This window comes from Elephantulus edwardii, unplaced genomic scaffold (assembly GCF_000299155.1).
Source record: "Elephantulus edwardii isolate Elephantulus edwardi_28Jun2011 unplaced genomic scaffold, EleEdw1.0 scaffold00345, whole genome shotgun sequence".
Taxonomy (NCBI): Eukaryota; Metazoa; Chordata; class Mammalia; order Macroscelidea; family Macroscelididae; genus Elephantulus; species Elephantulus edwardii.
The window spans coordinates 1,373,608-1,395,101 of NW_006400095.1; the positions used below are offsets into that span (position 1 = coordinate 1,373,608).

The window sequence follows — 21,494 nt, forward strand, 5'->3', positions numbered from 1 at the left end:
GAGAAACAACTTTAATCCTTGTTAGAAAATTGCCGAGTCTGGGCCGGACAAAGAGCTCATGCCTGCTCCATTGTTAAGGCTCCAAGCCCCGAGAGCAGAGCCCTTTACAGCTGTGTGGATCCCGCCCGGCTCAGCTGTACTATTTAGGAGAGGAGGTTTGTCAATTTCTATTGACAATGGGGAGAGTTTTTCAGGGTCTGTAGCAGTGCTGACACAGTTGGGGATCAATGCCAGCCATTCAGACTGCACCCTCTTTCATTGCTTTGGTTTGTTAATTCAAGACTAAAGGTCTGCGAAGGGGGTGCAGAGTGTTTAAGAAAACTGATGAACTGCAAGCACTCCCAGCCCTGGCGTGGCAATTTCCATAGTCAGTGGCACCTCCTGGCACTGAGGGAGCTGTGTCCTTGTTGACCCTCTTGTTATTAAAAAATGCACAAGTGCTGCGCTTCTCAATATTTCAGCACTCTTTCATTGTCAATACCACCTTCTGAGTCCTTCAGCTTGTTGCTTGCTCTAAAGATCTTCTTAGATTGGGTTTGAAAACTTCACCTTAAACACTAGATTAGACTGATGTTCTGTTTTCCGTGCTCCTGTTGATTTGTTGAACCTTCCCCGGGCTGGAAAGCAAGTAGCAGCTTGATGGGGAGACGGGCCGCTAATATGATTTACCAGCCTACAGTCATGTACAATAAGTGTGAATAAATACAGGGGTCTCGCAGAGTCAACCCGAGCCTTTGCCTCTCTTTTATTTTTTGCTTTAAAAGAGATATCTCAAGAAAATGAAGTGAGTAATGCATGCCCTTACAGGAGCTGAATGAACCACAGAAAGAAAAAAACACGTATTTTTTTTGTTGTTGTTGTTAAAGTGGCAGGCTGCTGTCATAGATTGATGTAGGAGAAAGAAAAAAAAAAGATATACTCCACACATACACATCCAGCTTTATTCCTGCATAGACCAAAGCAAGGAGTGAAATGGGAAGCCATCCCTACAGCACCCTTTCTCTCCCCTCCCCCTGAGAGGAGAGGAAAGAGTCATCTCACTTGATTAAGAAAATTAACTTTCCCCAAAGGAGAAGGGGGTTTGTGAGGCTTCAGAACTGACTGCAGTTCTCTCCTTTCATGTGCTGCTTGCTTGGGCTCTGGTGGGAGAGAGTGAAACCTAGCCTACCTTGGGAGGTTTTCCTCTTCATGGAAATACTGTCGTATTCTAGCACCTGAGAGGACACTATCAACTCCAGCATTAAAAAATAGAAAAATGCTAGGTTTCTGTTTGGGGGTATGTGTGAGTTCCATGGTATTGATGGAACAGTCAGTCCTCGCAGGGGTTTTTTGGGGGGGTTTGTTGTTTTGAGCCCATTCTTAGTATAAACATTTGCATGGACTGAGTGGACAAAAACTAGGCGACTGCCTTCCCTTAATTATTTGTTTGATTTCACTGAAATAATTCTTCGAAATGCTGGAAATTCAGCACCTCAAAAATATATATATACTTACAGAATAGTGTGTGTTTTTTTCCTTACAGCATTTTACTTATTGACGAAAGCGTTTGCATTCCTAGTAAGCTGGTAACACTGCCTAAGCGTTTATTTAATGGTCCTTCTTCTATGCTTTAAATTGTTTTCTGCCCACATTGTTTTCTCTAACAGTCTAATTTTGACATTGTACTAAAGAAGGTATGCTACTAATCATTTCAGGGTTCTTTTTTGCTATTCTCCTATTACTTCTTGATCTTTAGTATCATTTTTATATGCTGGGGAAATGAATTTAGTTTTAAATTACATAAGGACATTTTTAAGAACAAAAAAATAGAGCATAATTTTAAGAAATTGTTTTCATTTCCCTCAAATATATATATTTTGCTATACGCTTCTTAGTTTTACAGACAAAATAGCTAGTAGGCTGTGATATACTGTGTACAATTTAGAATATTTTTCTGCCCTATCCCAAAAATCAAAATTCATTATCCTCTTCAAAAGGACTCTGACGTGTGAAATCACATTCATTATAACTGTATTTTAGCTTTCTGGTTACCTAGCATGGTCTGTGGTCTTAATTGAACAAACTTAAGTCATAATCACCATTTCCTGGGAGTTTTTAACCAATATTAAAATAGGACTCCAAAGATTGAGACTATAAATTATTTGAGGTCAGGAAATACAGCATTTAAGTAATGTCCGAAAGAAAACTGAGTATAAGGGATTTGAGGACTTAGCATGTCATCTGAGGCAGAACTGATGAATTTTGGTTTTTAGTAGATGTCTCAATTTCCAAAACTTGCCATTTCTCACACTTGTAACATACCTGAAAAATTCAGCAGCAAGTAATCTTTAGGAAGGAGCACAATGAAATGCGTTCATAACAGATTTTAAAACAACACCGTCTATCCAGCATTTTAAGAGCTTGATGTTTTCATTCTCCATTGCTCTGTTGTTGTTAAGTGCCAGCAAATACAACAGAATGAACCAACCCCTGCCAGATCCTGCACCATCCCTTTCATCACTAGTATTTTGCAGTTCAGTAATTCCTTTTCCTTAGGATAGCTCCGTTTACGTGTGTAGGTGCAGTATACTAATAAATTACTAGAAATAAGAGTGATGTGGGAAACCCATTTCTTTTTAATTTCTATTTAAAATACTATTTCCCATTAGGTATATATTGTTAGAATGATTTTTTTTAAAAAACCCAGAATGAATTGCCAATTTACATCACTAAAGATTTTTCTTGGAAGTGAAATTTTCTGCTTTATTACGTGAAGGAAAAAACCACCTTCCCACCCCCCACCCCTCTGTGCTTCAGTCCTAAAGAACAGTGCACACACATGTGATCTGGAATGGCACGGTGTTTGTGTAAAGGAAGGACACACAAAGATCTCTTCTCTTTAGAATATTCTTTTTTTTGTTTCCTTAAGTGCTTTCTGGACTTAGTTATTTCCCACTACTGTGTGAACAAGTTGCATTATTGTTATGAGGTTGCCCACATCTAACTCTGGCACATAATCACTGAATCTCTTGAAATGCCACCATTGGTGGCAGACAGCCTTTTTTAGAATAGTGGGACACAATTGCTTCTTTTACTATGCTTGCAGACACGGTGCCTAAAATGATACTAGACAAGAACATCAACTTTTCCCTCAGGAAAGTGATAAGTAACAGCTCAAAACTTTGAACCCTAAAAAAAAATACCTGCAAAATAAAACAGATCATTTTCTTTTACGAGTCGGTCAGCTGACAGCAGGTCTGCGATTCTGCTAAGACACAAGGACTCCAATTTTGATCCTATTCTTTCCCACAGTATCAATAAATCTTTATCAGTGCATGGTTTTACAACGTGGCAAACAAATACTTAACAACCAATAGTACATAAAGTTCTGATTGAGGGTCACTCTCTTGTAAACTGTCAGATTTTCTTTTTTATTTGGTGGTTTGATTCCCCCCCCCCCCCCCCTGCTCCTTTGAAATCTTATTTCTAGGTCCTAACTAAGGCCTTATGGCATAAGGCATCTACTCTGATTTTTACATAACATGCAGGTTAATAGGAAATCTTGCTTGGAAAATAATTATCCTGTTTTGTCCTGCTGTTTGGCAGTCTATTCAGTCCCGTAACATGTATTTAGTGCCCATTGTTACCTGCAAATTACAAAGGAGGTCACTAGCCTGCAAAGTGCAAAAACACTGTTTCTCTGAATATGTTACAGCTGCAAGACTCTAATGTTAATTCATGTCAAGAACAGCCTAGGTCAACTTAGCAGATTTCGCAGTAAAACATGCCGTCTGTTGACAGGAAATTACAGCATTATTGACTTCAAGTGCTGATGTGTGGTCATTTCGGAGCGTTTCATTGCCCTCTCATTACCGAATCTGTTAAATGAATACTACAGCACTTATTTTCTTTTTTTCTTTTTCTCCTCCCTTCTGGCCCCGTCTTCCACTCCAGCAATGGTACAACAGTTCCATGAAAGTCATTTGCGTGTGGTTGGCGGATAGATTAGACCTCCAGCTTCATATTTACCAACTGAAGACTCTCATCAAGATTGTGAAGGTAAACAAAATGTGCTGTCGTGTGACTTGCCCACCAAGCACTAAAGAGTAATGGCAAGGTATTGACACTCCAGGAAATTGTGTTTGTAAAAGCTGTGGCTGAAAGTAAGTACTGTACTTAGCAAGTGTCGACTGTGTGGTTGATGCTTACGGCCGTTTTTAGTTAGGTTATTAAATAACCATAAATTTCTATTTTTGTCTTACTAAATAAATGTCTTACTAGCAAGTGAGCAGATTTTGAGATAACATATGTAAATACACAGTGCTTATACCTGAATGTGATAGGCCACAATAATTATGCCTGAAGGGCTTTTTGAACTGTTTTTACTGACAGGGCAAGGGAAGCCTCAGGTTTTTCTTTTACCCTAAAATGAACATTGTCACTGCCCGTGTTCTTTAGGAATCAAAGTCTCTGTTATATGTGTAAGATCTGATCAACTGGAGCATTAGCGACTGTTCAGAACCCCTGACGTGGATGCCATAGCAGCTCAAAAAGGCCATTTTGACTTCTACTCCGCAAAAGAAAAGTAATAGCCTAGGTGTTGTGTTTAGAGAGTAGGGACTTCTAAAAAATATATGTAGTTATTCACAGTAATTTTTCACATGCCATCAATTCTAGTGGCAGCACATTCACCTCTAATTGTAACTTTTTTAGAAAATTGGAAACAAAAATCTACCTGTGGGCAGGAGCTCTGGTGACCCAGTGATAAAGGAGTTGCATTGCCAACCCAAAGGCAAGTGGTTCAAATCCACCAGCTGCTCCACAGGAGAAAAGACTGGCAATTTCTTTCTGTTTTCTGTGCAATTTACAGCCTCTGAAAACCCACTGGAATTGGTTTCAACGAAACGGCACCTAACAAACAATGAGTATCTGTTCTTTTAAACATACGGTCTTTAATTTCACTTTGGTAACATTTACCAAGTAGTGGTATTTATGTGTCTATGTGACACACACACTTACTTATACACAGAGTCATTCTGAATGCATCATTGGTGACCTAGTGCAAGTTAACTTCACTAGTTATCATCACCTGATAACTTATTGGAAATGTAGATTCGTAGTCACTTCCCCAAACCTACAGAATTGGAAATGCACGGGTTGAGGTCCACAGTCTATGTATGTGTTTATTAAACCCTCCAGGTCATTGTGGTACGCAGTAAAGTTTGAGAGGAGTCAAGTTTGAGGGGAAACACTGTATTACATCATCAAAAGAATGCATCTATCCACATCAAAATGTTTTCCATCAGTAGCTTGGTTTCTGCAGGCTAATTATAATTCAGATTCTTTTGTACTCTAGACACACAAGTTATCACAAGTTGAAAAGACCCGAAAGTTATAGGGAAGTTCCATTTTTATCATCAGAAATTAGCAAACCTACTGGAACTAGGCCTTGGATGTTGCAATAATAGCAATCATGATTAGACATAACTAGCAAGTAAAATTATAGCCACCCACTAGTTTTTAATACTATAACTACACATAATATTTCAATGGCTAGAATACCTTTGATCCCAAACACTTCTTTCCAGGTGCTATTTATTGTACAAAGAAACCGAAACCACACTATGACACGTTCACATTTGGCTCAGTTTCTCTATTGCTGCTTCCTTGTTTGTATAAATGTGCCTTGAAGAGCTGTCACATGAAGTTTGTTTTTTTCAGAAAAGAGAATCAGGATAATCTGTGCTCACTTTCTCAGCATATGTATATCACAAGGTTGCAGTCGGAACTGTGACTAATGTGAAGATTAGCTCCTTACCCCTGTTAGCGGTGGTGGTGGTGGTGGTGGTGCCCTCAAATCAAGTACAACTCGTAGTAACCCTGTAAACAACAGATCAGAACCTTGTCCCGTGCTTGCCATCCTCACTCTCTCAGACAAGACACACTCGAGCCCTTTGCAGTAGTCACTGTGCCAGTCTATCTGATTACCTGTAAGATTAGCCATAGTTTCAAACCAACGTGTACTGTATTCAGAATATCAAAAACTGCATATTCCATCAACTGATATTAGTTGGTGGGTTAAGTTCTTGAAATCAAGACCCAAAGCTCCATTGTTCAAAGCCCTCAAGTTCAACTCATAGAAGCCCAACAGGACATAGTAGAACTGCCCTGCAGGGTGTTTAACGAGGTGGTCCTTGTCAAAGTTCTTCTATTTTTAGAATCAAAAATCCATCACTTTTTAAAAATATCAGTTCATCATTTGTTTCTTTCAGTCACAGTTAGTAACCAAGCTTTAGTGAATATTTTATAAAAGAACAATTAATAATTTCATTAATTAATTAGACAGTAATATCTCCAATGGACTCTATCTAGGCCAATCAGAGTTTCCCACTTTAGTGTAGTCTACATTAGTCTATCAGTAGTTACGATTTATAACTATTAAATTAAATTTCATGAAGAAGTCTGATTGCCCATGGTTTTTTGTGTGTTTCGCTTTTTTAAAGCAGGTCTCCATGCTCAGCCAGTGCTTTCTTGGGATGAAACATTTAATCAAGTTACAGAGATATATTTAATAATTAAAAATTATTTTCACAATTAATAATCTAGATGACTTAATAATTTAATGTGCTAATAATTTTTTCCTTCTTTGAGTATAAACAGACTTAAACTAATTTCATCAAAGACTCATCTTTCTTCAGAACACATGTGATTTTGTTCATAATGATAATTTTCCAGTAAATTTAGGAAGCCCTCTGTAGAAAGGTGAAAGCCCTTCCACTGGATTTCCTTCCACCCAGCCAGGTCCCCTAGACTTAGCCGACAGTGGACAGCAGCAGAGTTCAGCGTACTCAGGAGCCAGAGTGCTCCGCTGTACAGCACACAGTCCTTATTACCTCCAAAGCATTGCCATTGTTCAACACCTGTGGAGACTCAGATGTCGTCGAGATTTCCATGACAGCCAACTTTGATCACCTAGACGCTAATCAGCTCCTTCCTGTTGCTCATTTAAAAAATAACGAGGAAGAGTTCCACAAAAGACTTAGTTAGATCTACAGTGGGACTTGTGAAGCTTTAATATCAGAAAGATTTCTTTGGGGAAGGGGGAAATCAAAATGCTTGATGGATTTGTGTTGTTGAGTGGTGATCTTTAAAAGCAATAAACATCCATCAGGTGTCCTGGTGGCTTGGCTTAATGGTGAAGCAGTCAGCTCCTAACGGCCAGGTTGGCATTTTGGATCTACTTGGTGGCTCTGCAGGAAAAAGACCTGGACAGAAGCTCTGCAAAGGTGGCAGCCAAGAGGACCTTGTGACTCAGTTCTAGTCTAGAACACGTGGGTTGCTGACATCAGGATTCACTCAGTGACACCCACCAACAAACAAATTGACTGCCTCTTTTGCTAGGAGAACAGAAGACACATGGCCAGCTTCGTATGACAGGCACTTGTATTTAGTAAAAGCCAAGAAGACCTTTGCTCCCAGAGGTATCTGAGTGCTGGTCACACTCTATGAAGTCTCAAGATGAAGAGTGTACAAGGATCCCTGCCCTGCAATTCATCTAACCACTTACTGCCTTGTAATGAAATAAGGAAGAGGAGTCCTTGTTGCCTGTAAATTAGATAAACTCTAGGCTAAAAATCTACAGCACAGTTCTGTTCTGGACATTGTGCAGAGAGTTGTGATAGACTGTTCCAATATATATGAAAGCAGATTCACAAAGTCAAAAGACCAGACCCACTGCTGCCATTGAGCTGGTTCCAACTGTCAGCAATCCCACTTAATAAATCAGAATTGTCCTTGTTGTGTTCCATCCAGTCAGAACTAAGTCATAGCTGACCCTCCAGCAGATTTACACAGGCAGTTAATCTCACAGGAGAAGGTTGTCCGTCTTTCTCCTTCACAGCATCTAGTGAATTCGAACCACACAGCTTCGAGATTACAGTACAGCTTCTTACCACTAGGCCATCAGAGTTCCCTTAGGCTTTCCAAATCTTTACAGAAGAACACCACTTCACCTTTCTCCCTTAAGTTTAAACCACAGATTTTTTTAAAAAAAACCAGTCAAATGCCTTAACAATAGTATCACTGGAGTTCCTTATAACTCATGAACTCTATATAATTGTGAGTGGGCCAATAATACTTTATATAAGATGTGTCATCTTTAGGTAGATTTTTTATGTGCTTGATATTTTTTTTTAATCTAAACACAAGATGTTTAGTCTAACTATAGTTTGATCTAACTATTGGCCTGAACACAAATGTGTCGGTGGTAAGACCATTACCATGGACGTCAGGTATTCTCTACACAAAATTCACTTTCCAGAGTCACTTCAGTCACAGGGTTTCATGAAGATAACCTTGAGTTATTGGATTTGTTGTAGTTCTCATGAGAAGAATGACTATCTCCTCCCGTGCAATTAATCACCTCTGAAAACTTGCTGGAGGGTCAGCTGTGGGTTGGTTCCGACTTGATGCCACACAACAATAAAAACATATTTATAATTATTTTATTTTCTTGGTTTTCCTCAGTCCCACCCACCTTAGAGGCAAAAGCTTAAGAATTCATAAAAAATCATGTGAGCCAAATGGATTGTATGTTCCTGAAACAAACTGTTAAAATTTGTGTCAGTAAAGCTTTGATCATCTAAAGGAGAAGTAGTGCTTGAATCTAAAATTTATATGCTGTTTATGACCTTAGGTGTGTTTTCATATTCTTCAGAGTTCAGTATGTTTTTAGACAAATAGTGGGGAAAACCCAGATTATTACAAATTTTCAGTTACAAATTTTATTTCCATCAAATGAGTATCTAAATGTTAAAGATGTATTTGTGATTCATTTTTACTATTGATTTATCACTTCTCAAACTTGGAATGATAACCATGCACACAGCCAGGTGGAAGGAAACAGAATGGTAAAATGTGACAATACAAATGCTTCCCCATTAATATTAGCACTTGTAGTAATTCTACCTCACCCCCTAAGTCTGTCAGTGAAGGCCAGGTGTGCACATGGAGGGGACTGAGATACTCTCCGTTCACACTTCCCCTCTCATGTGAATAAGCATCTTCAGCTCCAATGTCTCAACACGATGTTTTCCTTCTATGGAGTGCAGTGAAATCAAGCATCCCTTAATGTTAATTTCCAGCTATTGGAGTTGTGATATTGGGCCATGAAGGACGAGATTCCTTTCTTCGTATTTGACTTTTTCCCTGTATTAAGTGCAGACAGGCAACATGACCACCAGCACTCATTTACTACAGAACCCTGGCTAACTGCTACGACTGGCACATTTAGTCCATTGAAATGTAACTCCTCCAGATTCTGAATCTAACAGAAGACATTAGAAAAGTTTAGCATTATAATGGTAGCATTGCCGCCAGAAAATAGCATGTCTTCTTTTGTTCCCTGTTTCTTCATTTCTCTAATTCTAAACCTTTCCCCTCCAGTTTGAAAAAGTCAGTAATAAGACCATCAGTCTTAAATAGTCATGAAAAGTCATATGAAATCATTGCATCTTTAAAAATGAATATACAAATGAATTCTATAAATATAAAGAGAGTTTTATAGGTAATATGCTTCTGGGGAGTTCTGGCGGGGTAGCCCGTAGGGATTTGCGTAACTCAGCCACAGGCAACTCCGGTGGCCTGCTGGTAGTAAACTGATCTGCCATCCTCAAAGCACATGGTTCAAATCCATTAGCTGCTCTGTGAGAGAAAGAATGGGCAGTCTCCCCCGCCGCCACCCCCCCCATGTGATTTACTGCCTATAAAAAACCGCAGGAGGATCAGCTATGTGTCAGTTCCGACCTGATGGTACATAACAATAACAACACCACAAAGGCAGCTCCTCTCTGGTGATTTGAATCCATCACTGGTTCTGAGGGAAAAAGAAAGAAAATCTTTCCCATGCAATTTATAGCCTAAAAAACCCGCTGAACGGTCTTCTCTGAGTGGGTTCCAATTCAAGGAATGAGCGCTACCGCAAGTGCTGTGGACCTTTTTGCTTTGTAGAAATGTTTTGTCTTAATATATTTTAGGAATCAACATATAATAATAATAAGAGATGTGTTCTATTTGGGCATAGAATAGGTTTTAAAAAACAGTTGTAAATATGTGTTTTGTTTTTTCGGTGTTTTGGGGTTTTATTTTGTAAATAATGTGTTTTATTATCCCAGGTGGGGGAACTTTATGCTAGAATTGACAACATACCAAGGGAATTTTCTTTTAAAAATTTATTATTCATCTCAACATCTAATTGTACACATTTTTTTACCCAGTGGCACAAATAGATTTTGTAATTCACAAATGCTGAAAAATACTAATTTCTTTTATTGATAATAGGATTTATCCTTTACCTCCCATGCACCTCTCTTTAGAAATTGTGTATTTTGTAAAATGTACTGTATTTTGCAGCATGAATCTGAATCCATAAGTGAACAGTTGCAGTAAATAAAACCAAGGTCACTTTTGAAATGTCAACTGAGTACTTATACATGTATGCAGATGTATACTTATATATACATACTTACATCTGTACATACTTTAAGTAAACTCTCTTCTTCCCCCAGAAAACATATCGGGACTTCCGATTGCAGGGTGTGCTGGAAGGAACACTGAACAGTAAGACGTATGACACTCTCCACAGACGACTGACTGTGGAAGAGGCCACCGCCTCTGTCTCCGAAGGAGGAGGACTTCAGGGCATTACAATGAAAGACAGTGATGAAGAAGAAGAAGAAGGATGATCATGCCCAGTGGGTGGCAGGTCCTTGCCATTGTTGATTTTGTACCCTGTCTTTGTAATTCTATTCATTGTTTTGACCATATGTAAATGCTTGTATTTCATTCCACTTTAAAAAAAAAATTAAAACTAGAAGCAAAGTGGGAAATGCCAAGTATTTGTTTTTTTTGGTGTTGGTTGGTTGGTTTTTTTTTTTTTTTAATGGTGAGGTCATCCTCCATTGGGTAGCTTGACCTAAAATAAGCTTAATTTGGTTCTGTGATTCAACATAAACTTTTCTTTTCGTGAGATTGAATTTTCTTTTTCTTGTAATCATATCGAAGTACTGTCCTGTATGTAAAATACGTGTTTCTCATAATCCAACATTGTGAGAATTCACTCTGCCAATCCTTAGCGTATCTTTGTTAAAATGGTTGTGTGTACCTTCTGATTTATAATTTCTGTGCAGGCTTTATTTTGTAGTTGATTTACCATTGTTGTGATGTGTACAAAAAGTTTAACCTTGTTCTTAGTACCCTGAATTGGTCTGCAGGTGTATTTTTGGCCTTAAAAGGACCACCAGACCCAATAGAGTCTAGACTTCCCACATGGGCTCGTGTCTTGTTCCATTCTGAACATTTCTTCTTTCACGTGTAAGGAATTCCAAGGTGTGGGGTAGTAAGTATCCTGCCATCAACGTACCACATTCTTGTAAGTGTAAAAGCTTGCGGGCAATAAAGATCTATTTGATCATACCCACTCTTGTATTTATTAGACATATATAGACTAAATGCAGTCAAAGACGTTTAAAGTATTTGGAAAAATCCCAGATACCCGGCTCTATCGTTTTGCTTTGTTTTTGTTTGTTTTGTTATATTGAGTTTTGTTTTCAGTCAAATGAGTAAAAGATAGGAACACAGTGCTTTGCATCTGGCAGGGACACATTTGTTAAAAGAGTTACTCCAACAGTATATTTCCATAGCAAAGAAATGGTGACTACATATTCACATTCTGTGCGTTCTTACTTAACATTCGTGATTAACAATGTCAGACACCTAGCAGCAGTTAAAAAAGCAAATGATATAGTAAATTGAGCACTTAGTCTCCAAGACCTCCTCAATGTATTCATAAAGGAAAGATGTTCCTCTAACAACTACGACGTGCCTGGCCCAGCCCATAGTACTTTCACACTTTTTGTAGGCTGTGAAAACTAGACACTGAATGAGGAAGCCAGCAAAGAATGGCACAGAAGAAGGCAAGATGCCAGTCTGTTGTTCGTAGAGGTGCTCTGAGTCCTAGGGGGCTCACTGGCACCTAACGACGACAAAGAAGAGTTTGTGTCTTTGAATTATGGGATGTTGGCAAGAATACCATGAACACACATATCTATTTTGGAGGAAGTACAGCCAGAATGTTCCTGAGAAGCAGAGGCGAGAAGACATATACTTTGGACATGTTGTCAGGAGATCAATCCCTACAGAAGGAAACCACACTTGATAAAGTAGCAGGTCGTCAAATGAAGAGGAAGGCCCTCCTTGGGATGTTTCACACGGTAGCTGCAACAGTGGGCTGAAATAGAACAGTCAATGTGAGCTTGGCAAGGACTTCTGGATAGTGTTTAATTTTGTTATGCGTCTGGTCTCTGTGAGTAGGAACCAACTTGACTGCACCTAACAGCAAAAGTAATCAGTGCTAACTGATAATTAGTACCATTAGTCATTTAGGGGGCTGGAGTGGCCTAGAGATAAGAAGCTGTGCTGCAATCCCAGAAGCACACGGTTCAAATACACAGATGGCTCCACAGAAGGATGGGCAATCTCCTCCCATGCGATTAACAGCCTCTGAAAACCCACCATTGGGTCAGCCATTGGTCGATTCCAACTCGATGGTACACAACAACAGCAGCAGTTAGTCGTTTAGGAAATGACAGTCCTCCTCATTACTAGTTACTAAGGGTAAGTACTTGGCTGGTAACGGAAAAGCTGGCGGTTTGAACCCACCAGCTGCTCTGCAGGAAAAGATGTAGCCGTCTCAGTGGTTGTACATGTTTACAGCCTTGAAACCCTATGAGGCTGTGTTTTCTGTAGTGTCATTAAGAATCAAAAGCAACTGCTGAGCTCTGGGATTTTATTGTCATTATCATTGTTTGTAAGTTACTCTTAGTTATTTCTTCCTCCAAAAGAGTTTCCCACTAGAATGTTAAAAAGCAAATGATAGTGTTAGGCTCTGTGCTTTCCCTTTAACTTTTATTTTACAGTGTTTTCTAAAATGTGTTGGTATTTTATGCTGCAACAGTTATTCATAAGTAATCTTTAAACAAAGCCAGTTAAGCAAAATAAGTGGAGATATTCTTGAATGCTATTGAAACATGTATTTTGGAACACTGGGAGAACTTCTTGGATCCTCAAATACATCTTTTTTTTTATTATTTCAACTGGTTTATTATAAAGTTTGAATATATTGTTTGTATTTTTCAGGGTTTTTTTAAATTAATTTTAGTGAAAGTGTACAGAGACTTAGGATTTCCATTCATTCATTGTTGCATGTTTCTCCCTGTTCGCCCCTTCCCCCACCCCCCAGTTCACTCTTCTTGAATACATTATTTTTCACACAGGAACTTTCCCATTTCCTTTACACACACACACACACAAATCAAATTGTAAGACCCAGTGATTAACCATCCCCTCTCCCCCAACCCATCCTTCTACGATGTTATAAATGATGCCTGGTTCCTAGTGAGCCGCCTCCTGCTTTTCCAGGCTGTAAACTACAAAGGGAAGGGACTGCTCGCCCACCTTTCTTCTGATGGATTCTGTCTATCAGAAGGCACAACAGTAATACAATTCACAGTGGACTACAACACCAGTCCTACCCTAAATGATGACTCAACTCCTTGCCTCCCAGTGGGAACTGACTCATAGCTGACCTTCCATCCGGTTCCTATAAATAGCATGGGTGGACATTGCCCGTCCTTCTCCCACAGAGCAGCTAGTAGATTCAAAACCACCAGAGATGTGTGGTCTTTAGGTTAACAGTACAGTTGCCTGGGGTTATGACCCTCCCCCCGCCCCCAGAATGCTCTAAAGGATGACTAACCCACCAAAGTCCATTTACCTCAGAATAATTATGCCAAGTCAAGAAAACAAAGATTCTTACCACTGGACTGATAGGCAACATCATGGTGGTTGGAGAGGAGATTGAAATTGTCAACAGCTTCGTCTTGCTTGGATTCACAATTAATACCCTTGGTACCAGCATTCAGGAAGTAAAGAGACACATTACACTGGGAAAATCTGCAGTTTGAGACCTCTCCAAATTATTCAGGAGCAATGATATCAGTTTGAAGACTAAGGTGCACCAGATTCAGGCCATGATCTTCAGTCATTTGTTGTGCATCTGAAAGCTGGACAATGCATCAGGATGGCAGAAGCAGACAATACCTTTAACATGTGGACTTGGAGAAGTGTACTTAATATCCATCCATGGATGGCCAAAAGATCAAAGGGATATCTCAGAGGAAATGTAATCAGGATACTCTTTGGAAGCAAAATGACAAAATGTGGTCTCACATACTTTGGGCATGTTGTTGTGAAGTGCTTTTGAGTCAGAACCAACCCATAGCTGACCCTCCAGTGTGTTTTCAGAGTCAGTAAATCACACAGAAGGAGATTTCCCACCTTTCTCCCACATGTTACTGGGAGAAACTATTCTTTGAAAAGGGGCATTTTACTTAGGAAGGTGGGGAGTAGACAAAAGAAAGGAAGACCCTTGATGAGATGGGTTATATAGTGATTGCAGCAATGGGTGAAAATGTGTCAGAAATGATGAGGACAGCAGAAAGTGAAACAGGGTTCAGATTTGTGGTTTATAGGGTCACTATGGGTTGTCCTTGATGACACATAAAAACAACAACAAAATTGTGTAATATTGATTGCATTGGCTTCAGTCTCGGTTCTGTTGCCCAAGAGACTTGAAAGTATTTATTCTGGGTTCTAGGTACAGAGGAAAAAGACAGAGTTCCTCCAACTCCTTGGATTAGAAAATGATTCTGCAAATACAGCATTTTTGTGTGGGGTGGGGTTTTTTTTTTTTTGTTTGTTTGTTTTGCTTTTTGCTTTATCAAATGTAAGTCTATTTTTTCACAATTTAGGAAGTCCAAAGTTCAAAACTATGGTGACAACTGGTGGAAGGCTTTCTCCTTGTGTCTTCCCTAGAGGGAAATCCTTCTCTCTTTTGGGCTGTTTCTCATAGGTGATCAATACTGTCCTTTTAAAAAGCTGTTTGTCTTGACACATTTCTCACCTTTGTACCCAATACTCATTTTTGCAGGTTTACAGACATCCATTCAGACTATCCTGAATTCTCAACAACACCCTCCCTAAGCTCTCTCTCTCCACAGCTCAAATTACTCTGGACTAAGAAATCACCTTTCTTTTGCTTTCAAAAAAAATTCATTTCCTTAACAATGTCCATTTATTTCCATGATACAATTCCGCTCAGAATAATTGTCCCAGTTCATTGTAAAGTGTGAATTATGGCCTCTTCTTTCTCTACTGGAGGCCTATCTTACAAATAGCGAATGCTCTGTACTAAAAGAACTATTTGTTGGTGTTGTTGAGTGCCATTGAGTCAGAACCAACTCATAGCTGGCCCTCCAAAAGATTTTCAGAGGCAGTAAATCTTTCAGAAGACTACTCGTCTTGCACCCCTGAAACAATTAGTGGATCCAAACCTTCAAGTTGACAGTGCAGTTCCTTATCAAGGAATATAATGCCTTTTCCTGGAATGAGAACAATCCACACAGAGCTCCTTACAAGAACAATTTAGCTGAAGAAGCCTCATATGTGTGCTACCGAGCACTGTTACTTGGCCTGGCCTGTTAACCTGTCTCCTGACTGGTTACTAGTCAACCATCTGTTGCTTCTCTCCATCTAGATTTTGATAATGAGTGCTCTTTCCCTTCCAAACCCAGGGATAATGTAGTGTAAAAGTTCCTCCCTCTCACTTTCAGAGGCTTCCACCAAGAAGTCAAGAACAGGTAGTGGAGGTGGACACACTGTTTATAAGGACAGCCTAGGCCATCCCTTGAGTGGCAAAACTATGAAGGGGGTGGGGGGGAGGATTGCTAAAGTAACTCTGAAAAAAGAACAAAAAGTAGTTTGGGGGCTTTTGCCCAGAAATGAGCTTCAACGTAACTGCAAATTGCTTGAAGTAACTTAAGACTCACTAATTGTTCCTGGTGGCTGTGACTGTCGGGGTGACAGCCTGAGCATCTGCTCCCTGAGAGAAGTTGAGTGTGATGTGGTGTTATCCTCCTCAAGTATTTGCTTTTGGAAAAGCCGAAAAAGTCTTGCAAAATTTTTGAGGCGAAAATTGTTTTGTAACTCAAAAGAAATAGTTCTTCCCTACACAAAAGCAAGTTCAAAATTGATTAAGGACTGAAATGTGCAAACTAAAACCAGAAAAATCTGAGAAGAACAAGCAGAGACAACACTGTCAGGCCTGGCTTTCAATGATGGGTTTTCTAAGGATGACAAAAGGGCAGGGACCTAAGGACAAAAACAAACGTGAACTCCTCAACATTTAACACTGTTCTCATCAAAAGGCTTTATTAAAAAAAAAGAAAAGACAAGCTACTGACTGAGAGAATATCTTTGGAAACTGCATACCCTATATATATATATATATATAGTTGTATATAGTTATTATGCACCATCCAGTCAGAACCAAGTCACTCATAGCTGACTCTTCATTTTGTTTTCACCAACAGTAAATCTTAGGAGATTGCCCACTATATATATGTGTGTGTATATACATATGTTGTTGTTAAGTGCCTTCAAGTCGCAGGTGACTCATAGCAACCCTGTGCATGAAAGTCCTGGAAACCTATATAACTTCCATCCTTTCTCCAGGTTCATAGGGCTTCCAAGGCAAGTGGATGCCACTCCTGCTCCCAAGCTTGTTTTAATTGGGGAGCTTAACCAAACACTGTCCACCATGGGTAACCATTCTCGCATTTGACTCCACAGTGTCACAGTGTTCAGCTTCACAGCAACCACGAATTACCTCCGTACAGCAAGTGGACAGACCAGGTTAGACGACCTAGAAGAATGTTTCACTCAAAACAATTAAAGGCAGTCCTTAGGGCCGCGGAACAGAGTTACCCACCTTTGGCTTGGGAGCATAGCTTTCTGTCCGCCAGGCCCACTGCTCTCACTCTCCACTCTGTCGCTCTGCTGTTGTATATACATAAATATATCAAATATATCTTGTGACTTAGAGGTAAGGAGCTGTACTGCCAACTCAAAGGCAGGTCATTTGGATCCTCCAGGTGCTCCACAGAAGAAAGGTGGTCAATCTACTCCCATGGGATCTATAGCCTCTGAAAACCTGCTGGTTGGTCAGCAATGAGTCAGTTCCAACTCAACAGCACATGACAACAAATACGTATACCCATACACCATCACACTGCCACTAGGAGACTTAAGATAATTTCTTTTCTAAATGACATGTTGGCGAGAATGTGAAATAAATGCTGCTGAGGATGCTACATGGCACAGCCATTGTGGAAAACCATGTGGCAATTCCCCAAAACTCTCAACTATACGACCCAGCAATTCTTCTCCTTGGTATATCACCAAAACACTTGAAAACAGAGACTCAAGAGAGACTGGTACACTATTATTATTGTATCACTATCCGCAATAACCACAAAGTAGAAAATAACCTAAACGTCAGTAAATGAATGAGTAAAGAAAATATGGAATATACAGGCTGTGGAACTATTTAGCTGACAGGGAAATGAAGATTGATACGTGTTACAGTATGGGTAGAAGTTGAGACAATTTTTCTGAGCCAAGTAAGTCAATCACAAAAGAATAACTATTACAAGAATAATTATTACCTCACTTACATAAAATGACCACCAAAAAAAAGGTAAATGTGAAGAGACCACAATTATTTGTGTTTGGAGAAGGGAAAGAGAAAAAGGTCAATGGTTATGGAAAATGACATTGTTAATAGTAGATTCACACTGGTGATAATTGCTCTTCGTGGTACACCTATAAAAATGGAATTGGCAAAAGTTGGGTGATAGATACATTTATAACCAAAAAAGGAGAGTAGCTGTTGAGTTTGCTATGTACATATCCAACAAACATGAAATTTCATTCCTTGGTTTAGAAGTTTAGGGTCATAGATTCAGAGGACATCCTAGTTCATAAACCTAATAACTTTTCTTCTACTGCCTAGTTTGTTTCATAGCAACTGGGGTCTGCAAAGTGACAAGGGCCATCCAAAGTCCAGTTGGTCACCTGGAACAACAGAGGAAAAAGCAAAGTCAGGAATAGAAGGAGGACATGAAATACATGATAACTATCATCATCAACAAACTCCCTTCTTTATCATGAGTTGCAAAGAATTGGCTGAAGCCCAGGCACCATTATTAAATATCTTGATCGAAGAGTCCATAAAAGAATCCTGATCAAAAGAGGGGCAATGTGGAACAGAATTTTAAATTCTTATGGAACCCAGCCTTTCTGGACCAGTGAAGGAAAAAATGAATTCTTGTACTTATCCCTCTGAGATAACCTTTAAACCTTAAACCAAAAAATGTCCCCTTAAGTCTTCTTAAAACTGAACAGTAGTTAACCAGTGTAAAAAAAAAAAAAAAGTCTATTATGCATTATGCTCTTTTAACAACTCTATGTTGACGTCATCAACTCCAAAGAGAAGGTACTTAGAGGGCGATTGAGTGTACATTCATGGGGGAAGAACTCTTGTAGAAGCTGTTGAAATGTGCACGTTCTGTTCTCCACAATTATGACTATAAAAATTAGCTTTAAAATTGCTCTGAATGATGGGGGCAGGGAGGGGAAGTACATCTTCTGGACAGTTTGATAATCTCACAGGAGTAAAATAATGCCGTCCAGTGCCTTGTGGGATGGATCTGTACAATAGTATGTCTGGCGAGACAACCCATTTTTGTGGAGACAATTACTAGAATGCCTTTTCCTGGATTTAGAAAGAGCCATACAGATCCGAGCACAACCTGCCTGGTTCCAGCGGTGGGTCGTTCAGAGCATTCACGAATTTTTCCACTTGAGTTCCCTTTAGTTCTTGTTCATTGTCCCGGACTCAGAAGCTGGAATTTCCTGCTACTTTTGCAATAAACGTCTGTGCAAAGCATCTCGGAACTCCCACTCGGTCCCCCAGGCTTAGGACCTGGCTTGAACCAATGCGGAGAGCCAACGCGACCCACACCACCCACGCTCCTTTGCAAGTAAAGAGCTGGAGGGAAGAAGTCAGCGAGCTTTTTTTAGAAGGTATGCGGGAGTGCGAAGGAAGAATCCCAACCCTCTTCCCGCTGCAGATAAACGCATCTGCAGGAGAAGGATGTGGAGATGAAGAAGGATGCGCAGCTCCGCAGGACGCGCGATGACCAGGCGAGAACGCCTGGGGACCGGCAGAGGGCTGAGCGCAGACCCGCTCTGGAGACCCTCCCGCCTCCAAGGAGTGGGGAAGGCCAGAGCTTGCTCGATCTGATTCCTTACACCCCAAACAGCAACGGGAGAGCATCCTGCCCCGTCCTGAAAGGAAGTGACAGATGGGAGTTCCTCGAGCGCGCGCGCGCCCTGTGCCTCCTGCACGCACAGTCCCACCAACAGTCAGTTGCTGTGTCTTGAATGAAAAGGTCTGTTGTGGGGTTCCAGGAGGACGGCCCTGCGTTCCTGCCCCATCTGTCCTCCATTTCTGCGGGGACCACAATGAGACAGGGTCCCCTGGATCTGATCTTCACTGCAGAAAGAGCGCAGCAGCCATACACGGAGAAGCTGGGTCCCTGGGAGCTCTAGGTCAGACTTCCCCAGCTCCTCCCAACTTCATCTGGAAAATGGGGAACAGAGATGCCTTTGGGGGGATCTCTCCACTGGTGACATAGAGATCAGATATTTAAGGGAGTACTGATGGGCACTGGCTGTGGATTGCAAAGCTCTGAGCCTTGGATGGAGGGCCGCACCAGCTAGCACATGGCCAACTTTCTATTAAGGGAGAAGGGGCGCGGAGGGGGCCATCTGTTTCCAGGAGAAAAAGGCCCTGTGATTGGTGAGGCGCTTCTGGGATGGGCCAGCAGCTTGCATGGCCTGTAATGCCAGGGGCTGGCCAATCCTGCTAGAAGGTCAGCTAAGGGTTAATGCTGACTCCAAGGTTGTTGGTATACAATCACCACCCAGGATGGGGTGACTGCCAGCAGTGGGAGCAGGCTGAGTAATGGGTTGACCAAACCTGGACAGTCCTCTCCCACTAGGGTTCTGTGCCCTTGGGCAAGTTATTTAACCTCTTGGTAGAATGGGCATTGACCAAGACAGGCTATTACCAAGACTGAAGACAATGTGCAGTAATTAGTGGCCCTCAGCAACTATCTGGTAAAGGTGGGGATGAACTCTCAGGAGGCCTGCCTCTCCCTACAGCTTCCACTCCATCCGTGCTTCTTCTGAGCTGGACTCACAGCCATGGTCCCAGGCCATCAATGGACTGCCTAGGAGTCCCAGTCTAGGTCACAGCCAGCAGGGAGGGAGAGCGGGGAACAGGAAGCCCCTTCCAGTCCCCAAGCTGGGAGGAGTGGGCCCCCCCCCCGAATCTAAGAGGGGTCTGTGATGACTCTGAATGAGCTGGAGCACACACAGAGAGAGAGAAGAGAGAGAGAGGAGTCCCAGCCCCTGCGGTCAGTAGAGTTAACTGGAGAATTTCAGGGGCATTCATTCATGGATGCCCACTGTTTATGGGGGCTAGGATGGCATTCTGCTTCGTAGACTAGAGGCAGGCTCACAGTAAGGATCTGGAAGAGGTAAAGCTGAGCCCATCCTCGCATTCTTCAACGTAGCCTCAGCTGAAGAACAAAAATGGTTGGCAAGAGACTGGCCAGCACTATCCAGGCCAGGGAGCTGAACTGGCTGCCTGGAAACTTCCAGCCTCCCCACGGCCAAGTGCTGTGCTTGAGTCCCCCCCCCCCGCTCCCCCCCACCCCACCGTGCTTGTCCAGCCCCTCCCAGCATATCTGGTCCCAGTGCAGCATGTCTTGTCCCAGGGCAGGGACCCTGGGAACCAGCAGTCAGGCATCCACATAAGGAAGACACCAAGCCCAAGTTGGGCTGAAACCAGAACTACTTCCTTCACCTGAGAAAGTGCACCTTCTCTTGTCATTCCTAAAAAAATAAAAATAAAAAAAAATCCAGTGGGCAGCTTTGGGGCATGGAGCACAAAGGGCAGAGCAGAGGTTCGTCCACCTGAGATACACCGCCTCCTACTCGTCCATCTCCACACACTTTCCAGTTCGCAGGGAGAGTTGGAGTGTCCTGTTAATGACTGTGTAAGTGCATGTCTGTGCGAGCAATAGAAAATCAATATGCTCGAAAATCACCCCCAATGTTCTCCATAGCTAAAAATCACAGCCCAGACAAAATGAAGAGTTTATGCCAATGTTGAGAACCATCAAACCTAACTAACAGTGACTCTTGCTGGATTCTGGCCCACACTTCTTTCTAACACACAGATGAAGCCAAAACGTACCTGCTGCATAAAAATGCCACCCGTGTGGCTGGTCACTTACTTGTCTCCTAACACTACCCATTCCTTCACCCCCACCCACCCCGGAAAATACTCTCAGGTGTAATTGGAAGGAACAAAACTTGATTCAACCCAGAATTTTATTTCAAAACTTGATTCCGTATGGAATTTTCTTCTTTAGGACTTTTTAAAAAATTTTTATTCAAGAAATCCAAATTAATCGTTACTTTGGGAG

At 41.1% G+C, this 21,494-nt stretch overlaps 1 protein-coding gene across 2 annotated transcripts in view; it reads left to right on the forward strand.

Moving 5' to 3' along the window:
* CADPS2 (Ca++-dependent secretion activator 2) overlaps positions 1-10,869 on the forward strand; it is a 637,557-nt gene extending 626,688 nt beyond the window's left edge. Inside the window, exons 27-28 of one of the 2 annotated variants that reach the window (XM_006901794.1) lie at positions 3,934-4,038; positions 10,545-10,823. In XM_006901794.1, the coding sequence (XP_006901856.1) occupies positions 3,934-4,038; positions 10,545-10,721 (282 nt within the window). In that variant the 3' untranslated portion in view covers positions 10,722-10,823. Of the gene's footprint in view, positions 1-3,933; positions 4,039-10,544 lie in introns of both variants that reach the window. The other variant, XM_006901793.1, reaches the window with a different exon arrangement.
* Positions 10,870-21,494: the final 10,625 nt, after the last annotated feature.